This window comes from Ascaphus truei, chromosome 1 (genome assembly GCF_040206685.1).
Source record: "Ascaphus truei isolate aAscTru1 chromosome 1, aAscTru1.hap1, whole genome shotgun sequence".
Lineage (NCBI taxonomy): Eukaryota > Metazoa > Chordata > Amphibia > Anura > Ascaphidae > Ascaphus > Ascaphus truei.
Genome location: NC_134483.1, coordinates 354411062 through 354427273, shown reverse-complemented (window position 1 = coordinate 354427273; position 16212 = coordinate 354411062). Strand labels below are relative to the sequence as shown.

The 16212-nt window shown below is 38.5% G+C and overlaps 1 protein-coding gene across 5 annotated transcripts in view; it reads left to right on the top strand.

The window, feature by feature from the left end:
- The window catches only part of RAP1GDS1 (Rap1 GTPase-GDP dissociation stimulator 1), a 139597-nt gene that overhangs the window by 76891 nt on the left and 46494 nt on the right, over nucleotides 1-16212 (top strand). For 2 of the 5 annotated variants that reach the window (XM_075609661.1, XM_075609694.1), the window contains 3 exons: nucleotides 3675-3821; nucleotides 8010-8138; nucleotides 8841-8966. In XM_075609661.1, the coding sequence (XP_075465776.1) occupies nucleotides 3675-3821; nucleotides 8010-8138; nucleotides 8841-8966 (402 nt within the window). The remainder of the gene's footprint in view (nucleotides 1-3674; nucleotides 3822-8009; nucleotides 8139-8840; nucleotides 8967-16212) is intronic. The other 3 variants (XM_075609671.1, XM_075609685.1, XM_075609678.1) reach the window with 3 other exon arrangements.

Below are 16212 nucleotides of genomic sequence, written 5' to 3'. Positions count from 1 at the left end.
GGTCTAATTCTTGCGTCCAATTCCTCTGAATAAGAGGACCTTGCAGAAATCAAAACTGAGGACATAAATGCGATACTGTTGACTCCAGTGGCCAAGAAGATCCTGGTTCACAGAACAAAAAGAAATGTCAGTGAACTTGGCCGCTTTCAGTCTTCCCAGGCCTTCTCACACGGGCGGGGCCCAATCAACCATCAACTTACAAATATTGCACCTTACAGCTTGCAGACTGAAAGGGAGATCCTAAGAACACATCTTTTTTCTACTCCCTTATCCGACACACTCAAGGCTAGAAAGCTGGTAACATCCAAAATCTGTTATAGAATTTGGTCAATTTTTAGAAACTGATGCATCAACAATAATGTAAACCCACAATTGGCGTTGATCCCGACATCTTCGATTATTCCATCAGGAGGGTTTCAATAAGGGTCTCGGCCACTCATCTTAGTCCAAGTAGCAGCACTCGGTGTCTTATTTCAGGATCAGATTGCAAGCCAAAAGTATTTTCAGCAATTCTTAACAGCAACAAGAAAAATAAGACCTAGGATCGTAGATCCAGTCTCCCTTGGAATTTAAATCTCGTGCTACAATCACTACAGACCACACCCTTTGGAACCTCTCCATTCAATACCAATCAGATAGTTATGGTTAACATTGAAAGCTGTATTTCTCATGGCAATAAAATCAGTCAGAAACGTGAACGAACTGGGAGCACTATCCTGTGACACTCGAGGCTAAAGTGGTCTTCAGAGCACTACCACATTTTTGCTCAAAAGTAATTTAATTATTTCACATCAACCAATAAAAAGTAGTTTCTTCCTTCTGTCCAAACCCTAGAAATCAGAAGGAAAAATGCCTGCACACTGTAAATGTTGTATGAGTGCTAAAGGCCTATATCTCCAGACCTGAATCCTTTAGAAAATCCATAAATGTATGTCTCCTCTTCAGAGCAACAAAAGGGAAAACCAGCATCCAAGACTGCCATAGCCAGATGGATAAGAAACGTCATTATACAGGCTTATAAAGCGTCAGGGAACGCATCACCAATTTCTTTGGGGGCTCACAATACCAGAGCGATCACAACTTCCTGGGCTATGAAACGGTAGGCATCGGTATAGCAAATCTGCAAAGCAGCAAACTGGTCTTCCCTACATACATCCTCAAAACACTACCAGCTAAATGTATCCGCATCAGCAAAAGCTGCTTTTTGAAGGACAGTCCTCCAGGTACAGTCACTATAATTTGCCCAACCCAGTTTTTTCTTAGAAGGGGGAAACTGCTTTTGGATATTACTTCATATCATGCACCGACACATGAGCGAAAGCAGAACCTTGACTCATCTATCATTTCTTCTCTCCTGGTCCCTCCATGGCAGCACATGCCTAGTTCCTTTCTATATTTTCATTTTGCACAGATTTTTGTAGTACATTTTTTTAATTTTTTTTTTATTATCCTCAAGTTTTCTTTGGGCACAAATGTACATAGCTCAGCTAGACATACAAATGACCTGAAGAAGGCATAGATGGGGCATATGAGGCAGTGAACAGGTCAGAAGTCTGTCCTACCTTCAGATGGCTGGAGCCTATTCTCTTATGTCATGCGCTGGAGGGACCAAGAGAAAATAAATGATCGGTGAATAAAATTTCCATTTTCCAGCCCTAGAAGATGTATTACGTCAGAAGACCTGCTTAATAAATTTGGACCGGTGTGATTTAAAATTCTACATTTCAACAATTTATTTACATTTGGTTTAAGCAACAAACCCCTCAGTTCTGTTTTCGAAACCAATTGTTTTCTAGGGATATGACCACCCCGGTTTCTGTGGTGAGGTTAATTTTTTCCCCTTTTATTACAAAATAAAGAACGACCAAGCAACTTCCTTGCAAGCCAGCCAGAACAATGGGTTCCAATGCCAGATTTCTACCAATGATGTCACCATTTAATACTAATCCATCAGCAAGCAAGTTGGCTGCAATTCTAACAATTCAAGATGAATACTATCTAAATCCATTATATGGGTGGCGTCTGGGATTATGGCATGCCTGTTGCAGACCATAGGTAATGCTGCTTTAAAAGCATGCTTTTCTCTTTAACATTTATGTCCAACATTTTTAAAATGGGTTTTGCTAAACTGGAGAAAATCTCAAATAAAATTGTTATCCTTTCATATCGTTATTGGTCATCAATCGAGTCTAGGCGCAAAGTTCACCTTTCCTGTCTTGCCCTCAAATTCTTTATGGGCAAGCTACCCAGCTATCTGAACAAGCTCCTCACCTCTACCACATGCAGCACCTATCACCTGAGATCAGACTCCAAAAGACTGTTCATGGTCCCAAGGCTCAACAAAGTATCCGGCCACTCCTCCTTCTCTTACCGTGCACCCCAAAACTGGAACAACATACCAGAGTCTCTTACATCCACCACCAGTTTAAGTTCTTTCAAATCTAAGGCTGTCCCACATTTTAATCTGGTCTGTAACTGTTTCATACGCCCATAATATATATTATCTTTAACTGTGCACGCAATGTCTTGTATATAATGTATACCCTGTTCATTTATGTAACTGTATTTGTAAACATGTATTTGTCATCATAACACTGTGCCCAGGACATACTTGAAAACGAGCGGTAACTCTCAATGTATTACCTCCTGGTAAAATATTTTATAAATAAATAATAAATTATTGTTTTGTTCTGATGCTTGACGCAACCACATTTTATTTGCAATGTTATTTGATGCTGGAATGGTGAATTACATTGAGATTCATTACCAAGCAATTTGTCTCACAAAGCTGTAAGATCCTTCTGTTACCAGCTGTTTTACACTGTTTTAACGAGACAATGGTCCTCCAGAAGAATCATAAACCATAGAAATACAGGTCAATAATGTAAAGTTGATAAGGCAGGTAGGCTTATCATATTTTTGCCAAGGCACATAATGAAAGGTCCCGCTTTTGAACTGGATGAGGAAGGATTAATACAGCATAAACACCTGCAAGCCAAATGTAATTAAGGGTAAAAAAAGGTGCAATCTAGAGGGACATGTGGATCCTCCACTCTCCACCTTTTCTCTGGCCTGTAAACTCACTCCCCAAAAGCACTCCCATTGAAACTAGAGTTTGAGATTTCTGTGTATTGGATGAACGCAATTCCGCTTAAGCAAGATCAGCAATTTTTTGAGCTCAGAGAAAATACTTTTAAGCCTTGTTTAATGGTGTTGATATGCAGCATTTTGTGAATAGATGTATTTCTATATAAACAGAGAGCAATTGTGCTGTGGAAGCAAACTCTCCATGTGGCAATGAACTTTGCATGAAATCCTAATATATTGCAATTCATGTATGAGGTCATTTTCTTTCCAACTAGTAATCTTATTAGTTAAAATAAAGTCTGTGTTGTGGCCTACGCCACTCCGTAAAGAATGATGGACAGAGGAAGAATGAAAGGGTTCTGTGTTTTGTAATGAAGTGTTAGCCTGTTCTTATGTTTAGTAATTGTATGATGCGCAACCTGTTTACTTTTGGTGGGTGATGCCCCATAATACTTTTCAATTTGGTGCTGGTCACTCCAGTGGTCTGTTATCCTCCAAACCTGTTGCCATGTATTATATATAAATAAGTGAGGGTGGTAATAGAATGCTTTCAATTATTTTTAATGTGCCTTTTTGTTTGTTTCCAGATGAGGGCAGGCGCGCAGTTGACCAAGCGGGTGGTGCACAAATTGTAGTTGACCATTTACGGGCAATGTGCACTTTAACAGATCCAGCAAATCAGAAGCTCATGACTGTCTTTTGTGGCATGCTGATGAACTATAGCAATGAGAATGGTAAACAAAAACAGCTTTATGTTCGCCCAGAAACACTAAAGGCAGTTCAGAGAATCAGATCTGTGCCGAAATCGATATGCACTACTCTTTACTGCATGGTTTTTTTGTTTAATCAAAATGTGAGGCGGCGCCTGGACTAGTTTAATAAGAACTTTATACACACTGCATTATTTCAATATACACAACGGATGTTATATCTGTAACAAGCTTGATTTTGGCATCTTTTAACATTCTTCCTATCTTTTATAAATGAAAGTACTAACCGTTCCCTGCCAGATGGCTCTGCACTGCATGGCAGAAGCAATCTGTTGTAGGCCCGAGCCGCGGTAATGGGCTTCCTTGCAATTGTGATTCTTGATCATATTTGGTCAGCAACCCAGTAACATTTCTTTCATATAGGTGAACAGCCACTGTGTATTTAGATATCTATTGCAGATCAGCAGGCATTTGAAATGTGCCTATAATATGGAATTTTAGATTTTAAAAAGACGACTGTATTATGAGAGCACAGAGAAGCATTTGGTATTCATATTGGAGTAGCATTTTATTTTCCAAAAAGGGAGTAGCATCCTTGCTGTGTGTTACTTGTTGATATATATGGGTATGTGGGATTAATCCAGTGACATACTGTACATATAACATGTCCTGAATATGTTTGTGGTCATTACGTGCTTGAGTTGGTGCAACGCACTAATGTAGTAATTTGGCCCCTTCAATTTTTTTAAGGGATTGCAAACTATTGATCTGCAATCTGATCCAGACCCCTACAATAATGCAAGAATTCAACTGCACTAGTTTAATCATTCATTTAATACACATTGCAGCTTTAATTGCTAGTAGTCAATAAAAACTAAAATCTTTAGTCAGGTTGATTTAATGGAAACCTAAAATCTAATGCAGAGTTGTATGTATACATATATTAAAAAACGATGATGGCCATAAATGTTCATTAATGACATTTAATTGAATGGCTATTAACGATATTTAAGAGCTGCAGGTATGTTTTTGGAATAATTCCCTATATCTTTGCAGGCACATTAATGCATTGATGTAGGTTGTTACACCATTCAGTGAATCAACAAATGGATCAAATGAAAGTGTACAAAGATTTCACAATTTCGTGTACTGTACTTTGATGTCTTTAAAGCACTGTGCAGTATAATCTAAAAATAAAAAAAAGCCTAACTGTTATCACAACCTACAAAAAAAAATCTGCATTACTCCAGCACCGACCTAAATGCAGTAAAGTTTATGGCTGGATTTCATTATAATTCACAATTTTCAGATACAACTTGACAGGGTCAGCAGCCCCCCTTCTTGAATCACATTAAGATGGATTAAAGTTCATTCTTTTAGACTTTCTAAAGTGCTGAATACATCTGCTGAACAGATTAAAAATATAGATTTATCGGCCTTGGTGTAATTAAGATACTATGGTAGACAATTATCCTCCCAACTTTCGTATTTTCCAGAGGGCCTATTACTGAAAATACATATTTCGGGTACAGTAAGTACTTTGAATTGTTGAGAAATATGTTTTCACAGTGATGTAACATTGATGGAGAATGTTAAAAAGAGATGTAGTTTTACTGTGTAATAGGAGGAGGCTTGGTTTTATGAGTGGCTGGGGAAGTGGTGGAAGTCAAGCTAAGTATTCTGCCTTCACTCACTGTTTTAGAAACATATGGACTTAATGGGGGAGGAAAATCATTTAATCTACCTGTGCTGCCCTACTTTGCCTACCTGTAATGGGGTAACAGAATGATCATTCTTCTCTTCTTTCTCCTCTTTAGAAGCTGGCATACAGACCACATTCTATCAAACTTTTGTGCTTGCACATGAATGCTTCTGAAGCATTAATATGGGACATTCTGTGTAACTGTGAGGTGTATTGTATTTATTATTAGGAAATACTATTTGTTTGCTTTCTAATGTGTGAGCACAACTTTTGAATTTCTTAACCATATTTACAATATCTTAGGAAGATATAAGAAATTGCATAAACAGAACTCAGTGAAATTGCAATAAAATACAGACTTTCACTAATCTTGGATAGTTGTATGTTGATTCTAGAGGAGAATAAATCAAGAATATCGCAATCTTATTTTTAACATTTACTTGCATTTAATAGTATGTGTAGCTTCTTTAAAAAATAAAATAAAAACCCTAGACCGTGAAGCCCTTTTTGAGGCACTTTAATGGTTACCTGAAATATTTTCCCAAAATTAATATTTAAATACAACATTTTAAAGCAACAGTTTCTCTCTCCCCCTCCCTTTGAATTGGTTCAAATTAGAGAACTGCGTGCTATTCTGTGGAATTTTTATTTGTCAGTCTGTTGGATTATTGTTTTCAGCAATAATCTGAAATAATTCTCGAAATATGATCATGAGCAATACAAACGAGTTACTTCACAATGACACATTACAAGAATGGACTAGTTTAAGGTCTATCTGCTGTGCACACTTTTCTGCATTCAATGCAATGTATCCTATACCTTTTTCTACAACTACTTGTGAATGTTTTCTTCCAGATAAATTTATCCTATTTCATGTTAATTTATTTTCTGTTCCTTTAACATTTCTGCTTGCAGCTTTTAAAGAATGACATCCTTCGGTGTTGTGCAATAAAGTGGGATTATTTTACATTAACCTGCTTTTTCTCTCCGCTCGGTTTCCTGTCTCTTATCTGTCGTTTTCCCTGCCTCGTTTGAGCTCTCAAATGACGTCATGACAAAAAAGTGTTTATGAAGCCTTCTATACATTTTGTTGGGATTTGAATATTGGGTTTAAATTTGAAACGCCTTGACCACTTTAATAATAATCTTGAATGTTCTCATAAATATTCTGTCTACAGTCGGTGAACCGCATTCTTATGTACAGAGGTAATGGATCTGTCATGACCGTTACACTATGAAACAGCCATTACAATAGAATACACGCACTGCAGAAACAGAACAGTGAATATATTTATTATGTAATAATATATTATGTACGATATATTTAAAAAAACAGCTTTTATGGTTTTAGGAAATCTTAAGGATGCCATTAATTGTGGCCAAAGGTTTGTCTTTCTGTTTTGCTTTTTTCGTTGCAGCAGAATGTGGTAGAATATTTAAAACAAAACCTCTCTAGTCAGGTTATCTATATATCAAAGCTAAAAATCAGAGATTAATTGTCCTTTAATTTACTAGACCTGTACAAAGGAAATTCATCCTCACATTGACTGACTGCAATAAGCACCTTATGTGACATATTTGAACTCCTGGTGTGAGCAATTTACTAATTGTATTAATCTCAGCATGACTAAAATGAAATGTCAGACAGACAGAAGTGTAATGCAATGACCTCTGTAGCTGTATTATTATTATGGTACAAGTCTATAGGTAGCTATTTTGAAATGGCTGGAGTTTTATTTCTGAGTGTAATAAAGCTTCCCGAGTGCCTATAACATTTGTGCTTCTGAAATATTGTTATAGATACTCCTCTGCCCCAAGATCCCTAAAACAAGTATAGAACCCTCAACATTTGTCAGTAGTGTCTGCTGCTTCACATGCCTCATGTATTTGATGCACGCAAACTAACGGCTTGTTGTGAACATACAATGTAAGAAGCCCTCAAATTGTGTCAGGCAAAGCTTGCTTCCCACGCCTTATGTAGCGTCTCCTTAAATATTCTATTGCGTACTATTCACTGGCCATGTAAATGGGTCTGGCAAATGTCTAAATTCGTCTTATATTGTGCCTATGTGAGGGTGATTTTTCACTGAGGGCAGGGATAAAGTATTGAAGCCTCGAGGAAGTTTTCGTAAATAGAGTTCAACATGCAGATTTTTAACATAAATATAACCTGCTGTAAGGACAGGTATATACACAAATATGCAGGTATTTACAGGAAGCTTTGGAAGCATTCAGTATGCTGTTGAAGAAGGTACATTTGCAAATTATGTAGTATGTGTGGACAATGAAAATCTGAGCTGCATTAGAACTAAACAACTCACTGCATCCCATGCCAGCTAAGATTTTCAAAGTAAATATCCTACTAGCAACCAGGACAGAACACTCTTAGAACTGGTACTAGTCCACCAACCTACTGTGTACATGGATCTCTGGCTTTTACAGAATAGCGAACAATTGATAAAGAAACCATGTAAATGAGTCTGATTGTTGAGTTTTCTTTCTGTGCCTAGATTCTCTGCAAGCTCAGCTTATTAATATGGGCGTTATTCCTACATTAGTGAAGCTGTTGGGAGTCCATTCGCAGAACACTGCTTTGACAGAGATGTGCCTTGTTGCTTTTGGCAATCTAGCAGAACTAGGTAAGTATATTTTTTCAGCAAAACACTGCTGTTTAAAAGAAAAATACTGTCTCCTTTTTTAAACAAAAATAAGCCAATAAAACAGAATGCAATAACTATTTTGTTCTGTATTGCTTCTTTGGATTGTACAGGGTGCTAATGATATCACTATGTATCAATCAATACTTGAAAACGTTTGAAAAATGTTTATGTGCTTCAGTCACATGCAGTCATTTTGCATACATATGCAAATATATATTGCTGGTGTGTACATTTATGAAACATTCATCAGCAAATTATTAAAAATGTACTGTATGCTATATTGATTTCATTTATTAAATTCTGTCTGACTCCAATTCAGGAAGCTATCACAAATGGTGTTGGAGATGGCCAAAAAAGAGTCTGGAGCCCCATTCATTTGAAAATCTGTTCAACAATATTAAAGGAGGCTTAGTTATATACCTTAATTAGACTCGCAGCTAAATGTTTGATTTATTTTTTTGTAGAGTTATCGGTGTTTTAATGTCCAGTATAACACACACACACACACACACACACACACACAATTATCTAGAGAACATGTTTCCAGTTTAATGTCATTTATTGAACTGTACATCTAGAAAAAAAATTAAGATTATTTTGGTAAAAATATAAAGAGGTGTAACATTAACAATACCAAAACACCAACTATAATTCATTATTTATGTTTCTTGGTTCTTTCAGAATCGAGCAAAGAACAGTTTGCTTCTACAAATATTGCAGAGGAACTTGTAAAACTTTTTGAAAAGCAGACTGAGCATGAAAAGAAAGAAATGATCTTTGAAGTTCTGGCTCCTCTGGCAGAAAACGGTAAGATGATTAATATGGCTCTCCTTGCGCTCAGATAGGCTTCCCTCATCCCCTTTATGTATTTTAAAGTTTTTAAATCTCATCCCCCTTCTCAGGGAGCCCTTTTTGCATAATCACTCATTTATGTCAATACTCTAGGTGAGATCTTACCAATGATCTATAAAGTGGCATGCCTAACTCTGCTGCTTATACCAGGGGGGCACAACCTTTTTTCCCTGTGCCCACCTGCCAGCAGTTCACCTCTCTCCGCGCCCCCAACTCCCTCCCCCATCCCTGCTTACCTTGGCTCCGGCGTCATGATGGCAACGTGACTTCACATAACCTCGACTCTGCATTGCCATGGCGACACGTCTAAGAAGCCGCCGGAGCCAAGTTAAGTAAGGTTTTTCAGAGGCCTTCGCCGTGCCCCCGGCACTTAATTTAAGTGCCTCTTGGAAGCGCGCGGGGCCTCTGTAAGACCCGCGCCCACCGCAGTCAGTCTTGCACCCCCCAGTTTGCACACCGCTGGCTTATACTGCTCCAACACTACCCAGCATCTTGCTGACACTTCCCATTGCTTTGTTACATTGCTTGACTACTTTTAAGTCAGGTGAAATAAGGAGTTCCTGGACCCTTCACTAATGAAGAGCACCTGTCCCAGTACAGAGATACTGTATTGGTGATGATCTCCTATGAATGTACTCCATTTACCACACCTCAATGTTGCCTATTTTTTTCAAGCAATGTCTTATCCATTCAAACATTTTACAATTCAATCCTAACATTGAAAGTTGTTTGTCTACTATGTGGAATAGCATCCAAAGCCAGTCAAATAAAATCAATCCGGTTAGTTTAACCCTGTGCCCACCCACGAAAACTATGCTGTCTTTGTCCTGCAGGTGGCTGGACTTTTAAAAACATAAAAGTTTGTTGAATATCTAAACTGTTACAGTTTCCCTAAACCTTTAGTTGTTTGAGGTGCCGGGATCTATTGCAGGTGTGTTACCTACGTACAAATCAAATCTGTATTTACTCATTGCGCCTAGAATTAATTTAATGTAGAACATGTATAATTACCATTTATTCTTGACTAATTTTTTTTTCTTGTACCAGTAAGGAATCTCACAAAAGATAGGCCATCATAAAAGAATCTCACAAAAGATAGGCCATCATAAAAGCTATGCAGAACAAACAGTTTGGAGACTTAACTTGGTGATCAAAAACACATTTATTTAAAACCATATTTAGTGGTATAGTATACCAAGTACTGTACTGTACATAATAAATAGTGTGATACTTGCGGTGATTGTTATATGCCTGTTATCTGGCAGCATATGCGAATAGATGTATCTTCGTCTTAAGTTAAAACCTATGAAGGCATTACTTTCACTGAGGGCTCATATCAGGCGTTTAAACTTATATATTTTGAATTTTTTTTACTTTATTCTACTTCTGCATTATACTTTTTAGGATGATTTTGTGCAAGTGCTTTTGAGTTTTCATGGCCGTTGATTTGAAATTCTCTGGACTCGTCACAGACACAAACAACTCAATTCCTGTCTGTGAGAAAGTTTACTTATTTTGTCACACAAATTAAATGTACAAACCTTGAGAAGCTTGCACTATATTTTGTCAGATGAGTGCAAGACAACCTTCTCGCTTGAATGGGCTTTTCTTTGATTAGAGGTTATATGCACTGAATGAGATTACCGTGTGTATGGACTATTTTAATGATATGGTAATTGAACTATGGAAAGGCGGTTATCTAGTCTTCAAAGCTATTTCTATTTTGGCTGTATGGAAGTATAGTGTAATACAATAAAAGAAGCTTGAACATAGTTATTGAAATATAATCCATATAGAATTGGCGTTTCTTTCTATTGATACTGTATTTCAAATGTATATAACTAATTTGTCATATACAATAGTTAAATAAAAGGTTACAAAACATTTATCTTTTTAATGTTTCTTATAGGGATAGTTTTGCTAACATTAAACTTAGTTTCTATATAAATAAATGGTTCTTTAATAAACAGTTAGGTCCGGAAATAATTGGACACTGATACACGTTTTGTTATTTCGGCTGTGTACCAAAATAATTTCAAGTTACAGTTAAATAATGAACGTGGGCTTAAAGTGCAGTCTATCAGCTTTAATTTGAGGGTATTCACATCCAAATTGGAGGAATGGTTTAGGAATTACATCTCTTTAATATGTAGCCCCCTCTTTTTCAAGGGACCAAAAGTAATTGGACAATTGACTCAAAAGCTGTTTTATGGACAGGTGTGGGCTATTCCTTCGTTATTTCATCATCAATTAAGCAGGTAAAAGGCCTGGAGTTGATTTTGAGGAGTGGCATTTGTATTTGGAAGCTGTTGCTGTGAACCCACAACATGCGGTCAAAGGAGCTCTCAATGCAAGTGAAACAAGGCATCTTTAGGCTGCAAAAAAAATAAAAATCCATCAGAGAAATAGCAGGAACATTAGGAGTGGCCAAATCAACAGTTTGGTACATTCTGAGAAGAAAAAAACGCACTGGTGAGTACTGCAACATAAAAAGGACTGGACGTCCACGGAAGACAACAGTGGTGGATAATCGCAGGATCCTTTCCATGGTAAAGAAAAACCCCTTCACAACATCCAGCCAATTTAAGAACACTCTCTAGGAGGTAGGCATACCATTATCCATAAAGAGAAGACTCCACGAGAGCAAATACAGAGGGTTCAACACAAGGTTCAAACCATTAATAAGCCTCAAGAATAGAAAGGCCAGATTAGACTTTGCCAAACAATATCTAAAAAAGCCAGCCCAGTTCTGGAACAACATTCTTTGGACACATGAAACTAAGATCAACCTGTTCCAGAATGATGGGAAGAAAAAAGTATGGAGATCCGAATCATACCACATCATCTGTAAAACACGGTGGAGGTAGTGTGATGGCATGCATGGCTTACAATGGCACTGGGTCACTAGTGTTTATTGATGATGTGACAGAAGACAGAAGCAGCCGGATGAATTCTGAAGTGTATAGGGATATATTGTCTGCTCAGATTCAGCCAAATTCAGCAAAGTTGATTGGACAGCGCTTCACTTTACAGATGGACAATGACCCAAAACATACTACGAAAGCAACCCAGGAGTTTTTTAAGGCAAAGAAGTGGAATATTCTGCAATGGCCGAGTCAATCACCTGATCTCAACCCGATCAAGCATGCATTTCACTTGCTGAAGACAAAACTTAAGGCAGAAAGACCCACGAACAAACAACAACTGAAGACAGCTGCAATAAAGGCCTGGCAAAGCATCACAAAGGAGGAAACCCAGTGTTTGGTGATGTCCATGCATTCCAGACTTCAAGCAGTCATTGCCTGCAAAGGATTCTCGACAAAGTATTAAAAATGAACATTTTATTTATGATTGTGTTAATTTGTCCAATTACATTTGAGCCCCTGAAATAAGGGGACTGTGTATGAAAAGGGTTGCAATTCCTAAACGTTTCATACAATATTTTTGTTCAACCCCTTGAATTAAAGCTGAAAGTCTGCACTTCTATTGCATCTCGGTTGTTTCATTTCAAATCCATTGTGGTGGCGTTCAGAGCAAAAATTATGAAAATTGTGTCAGTGTCCAATTATTTTCGGACCTAACTGTATGCAAACACTGCATAGCAGTTTGAATAGCTTGACTTCTCATTGACACATTCTTTAAATTGTGTGCCTGGTTTAATAGACATAATTCAGAATTTGCATGTCCGTCATGAATTAGCATGCTGACAGACTCCGGTTTGTAAAATATGCATTATGCCAACATTGTCTCAGCAAAGTTTAGTTTAAAAGATAGATCAGTTTTAAAGAGCTATGCCGCCTACAGCATTATTAAAAAAAAATATATTGCCTAAACCTGCTCCCCTGGCTTTTGCGACATTCCCTGGTTCTGGAGCAGCAAACCCAGTGGACTACTGTGGAGATTGGGCAAACAATTTTGTTGCCAGGGTCACAGAACGCTCTGGTGGCCAATAGAAAAAGCCCGTCATCGGGAAATGATGGTGCGGCTTTCTAGTGGTGATTCCGCTGCCATGTTTGTAGTTTTTTGCAGTCAAAACCAGCTCAAAGAAACTAAAAATATCACCAGAATCCCCAGATATTGGGGAACCACTGGTTCGCTACGGTCCAGAAAAGCTTTTAAAAAAAAAAAGTTCACAAGTAGGATTGCTGTTTTAAACTGTGCCCTTCCATGTGTTTACTATTTTGTTCACATTCTCTCACTGGAATGATAGTTGAATATGACTTTATACATAGTGGCCATGTTCAATGTGGCCATATTGGTCCAGGAAAAGTGAAGATTTGTTGAAGGTCATTTCACAATCTTGGGGTACTCTGAGGCCCATGGTACCTTAATGAGGACTCTGTGACAGAAAGGACATGTATACAGTGGAAGATGCAGAAAGTTGCAAGGTTAAGACTGCGTCCACGCTTCCACGTCGGCACAACCAATTAAAATTTGTCCGGCCACGCTCACGGCCACTGGGCGCTTGCCGAGATAAATTTAATTGACTTTGAGGCGCACTGAGGTAGTCACGTGACCTCCGCTAATCAGCGCCAGTCAGTGTTTTGGCACCGGCTCACGCTTACAGGAAAAGTTGCCAGACACCCGAACGCTCATGCTTCTAGAGTTGGTGACGTTACCACTCTCAAGCATGAGCACGGCACGGGGGACGCAGCCTAAGGAGGACCGCAGGGCTTGAATGACTACACTCCATTAGCATATTTACTGTAACCTAAGTTAATAATGATGCAGTATTCACTAAAGCAAATAATGTGATGTTCACCAGGATTTAAAAAACACAGCATTTTTTGTAGAGGCTGTTGCTCTAAATGATATGGAAATTAACTTATACAAACTAAATTCTATTCATCACATATTCATTGAGCTCCGCTAAGGATAAGGCAAGGAAATAACACTGTCGTACAAGTTATTGCTAACTCAGACGTTAAGTAAGAGGAAAGAAAGAATCCCTTTAATGTGGCACTGAAAGAAATGCACCCTAATTAAAACGTAACTTTATTATAATTGATTAAAATAAATTGTTTGGAGAAACCACATTCAAAAACAAACATACAAAAATGTATTTAAAAGACGGAGAGGTGTGATAGGGTGTTTAGTGGAGGTGTAATTATACATAAATACCTCTCTATTAATACTTAATAAACCCTAAGATGTGGGTGATCTCTATACTAAATAGGTATAGATACATATATCTTATCCCCTTGAATCAAAGCAATGGAAAGAGGTAGAAGCAGATGAATGTGCTTAACTGTTAAGTGGAATAGTGAGGCTGAGTATAATGGTAGCTGAGTTGAAGCAGCCACTACATACCTCACTGGGTATATCAAGAATATACTGTATTACGACCAGTCTGTTGTGAGACCAGCCACATTCACTGCTGATATATATTAGATCAACCCTAAGGTCTGAGTGCTCTTGCTGCCCACGGACGCAGTCTACGAAGCACTCAGACAGTGTATGGCCCACACCTCACCGATGAGCCGACGTCACGTGACGATGACGTCAGACGTACCCGACGTACGTTTCACCGTAACTGGCTTCATCGGGGGCGGGTTCCAAGTGATTTAGCTGTGTTTTTATAGGGTCCCGTTGCTATAACAGCAAATCTTAGGTCCCTGCTGATTGGGTGCTTCAGCCGGCCTATCGCGCAGCTTGATGCGCTGACGCTCCCCCCTGTGTGTAGGGGAGGAGGCTGTCTTCCTCTGTTAAGCTGGCTTCTTGTCTGATTGGCTGCTTGGGGAGCCCTAACAGCCAATCGCGCGGCCTAGGGTATTGGTGCTCCTCCCCATGTATGGGGGCGGGAGCTAATAATGAATACAGATGGCATCCTAGAAACAAAAGTATATAGGCAAGGTATGTGTCATATTCCTGAGCCGTTCAAGCCTGACCACTTTGGGATAAGGGATCCCTTAGCTATTGTAAGTGGTAAATATAGTGCAGATATGTTAACCAGAAATGTTTTGAAAAGGCATCCGTGTAGAGTGAATGTATGTCTCTGCAGATACATATTGAAGGGTACTGCATCTTAAAAATCCCTAGCGATCCATGCAGTAAGGTAAGTATAGTGTTAATTGAACCTTTCATGGTAAAGGTGTATTCCTGTGGTTAATAAAGCAAAGATGAAACTCTGTGTGATTTATTGTTACCTGCTGGAAAATGCATCTACAGTTACCCTATCCATTGAATAAGATAGATGTTACACAGTTAATGCTTATATGATAGTAACCAAAGGGATAGGTGATGTTACACACCAGGGGTATATTAATAGGCCTCATAAAGCATCAGTGTAAATGTAGTATTGTGTGATTCATTATTACCTACTGGGAAAATTGTCTCCTAAACCTTTTAAAGGTAAGTAGGATAAGGATGGATATATTACACATCAGATGCTTCTGTGATGTTAACCATATAGATGACTGTATATAGGGTACCTATCCAGAGGGGAAGGAAATAGCCTTACCGGCTTGAGAAACAGGATGTTGCTCATAGAAATGGGGTGTATAAAAACCCCTCATTGAGTCCTCCTGGAGTTAGGGTGGATAATGTAAAGATCCATCTTGATTCCTTTTGCAGGAGTTTTTTGTTCCAATTACCCCCTCTTTGGTAGAGATAACCCTGTCAATGCCCTGAAATACCAATGATTTGACATCACCCTGGTGATACTCTCTCACGTGCCTTGATACTGGGGTGTCTGCACTGTTTTTAATGGAGCTAATATGCTCTAGGATCCGGTGACGGAATTCTCTGCCTGTCTTTCCTTCATATTGTAGGTTGCAGCAGCATGTAATAAGATACACAATTTTCATGGATTTGCAGTTGAAAAAACCCCGTGTGGTGTACTCTTTTCCATTACTTATATAGGTTTTGCTTGTTCTTACATACTGACATGCCTTGCATGAACCACACTTGTATGTTCCCTGTGGTTTAGATAGAAGCCATGTACTTGGGGAGGCACTTTTAGGTTTAACAAAGTGGCTGTGGACCAAAGTGTCCTTCAAATTTCTTGCTCGTCTGCTTACCAAAGTGGGTTTATCATTCAAAACCTTTTTGAGATCTGGGTCTTGGATTAGTATATGCCAATACTTAGAGTAAATGCTTTTGATGCTACTCCATTGTGCATTGTAGGTGCCTATGAAGCGAACCAGTTTCTTGTCCTCTGGTTTTTCTTTGACATGCAGAAGGGATTCTCTCGGTGTCACGA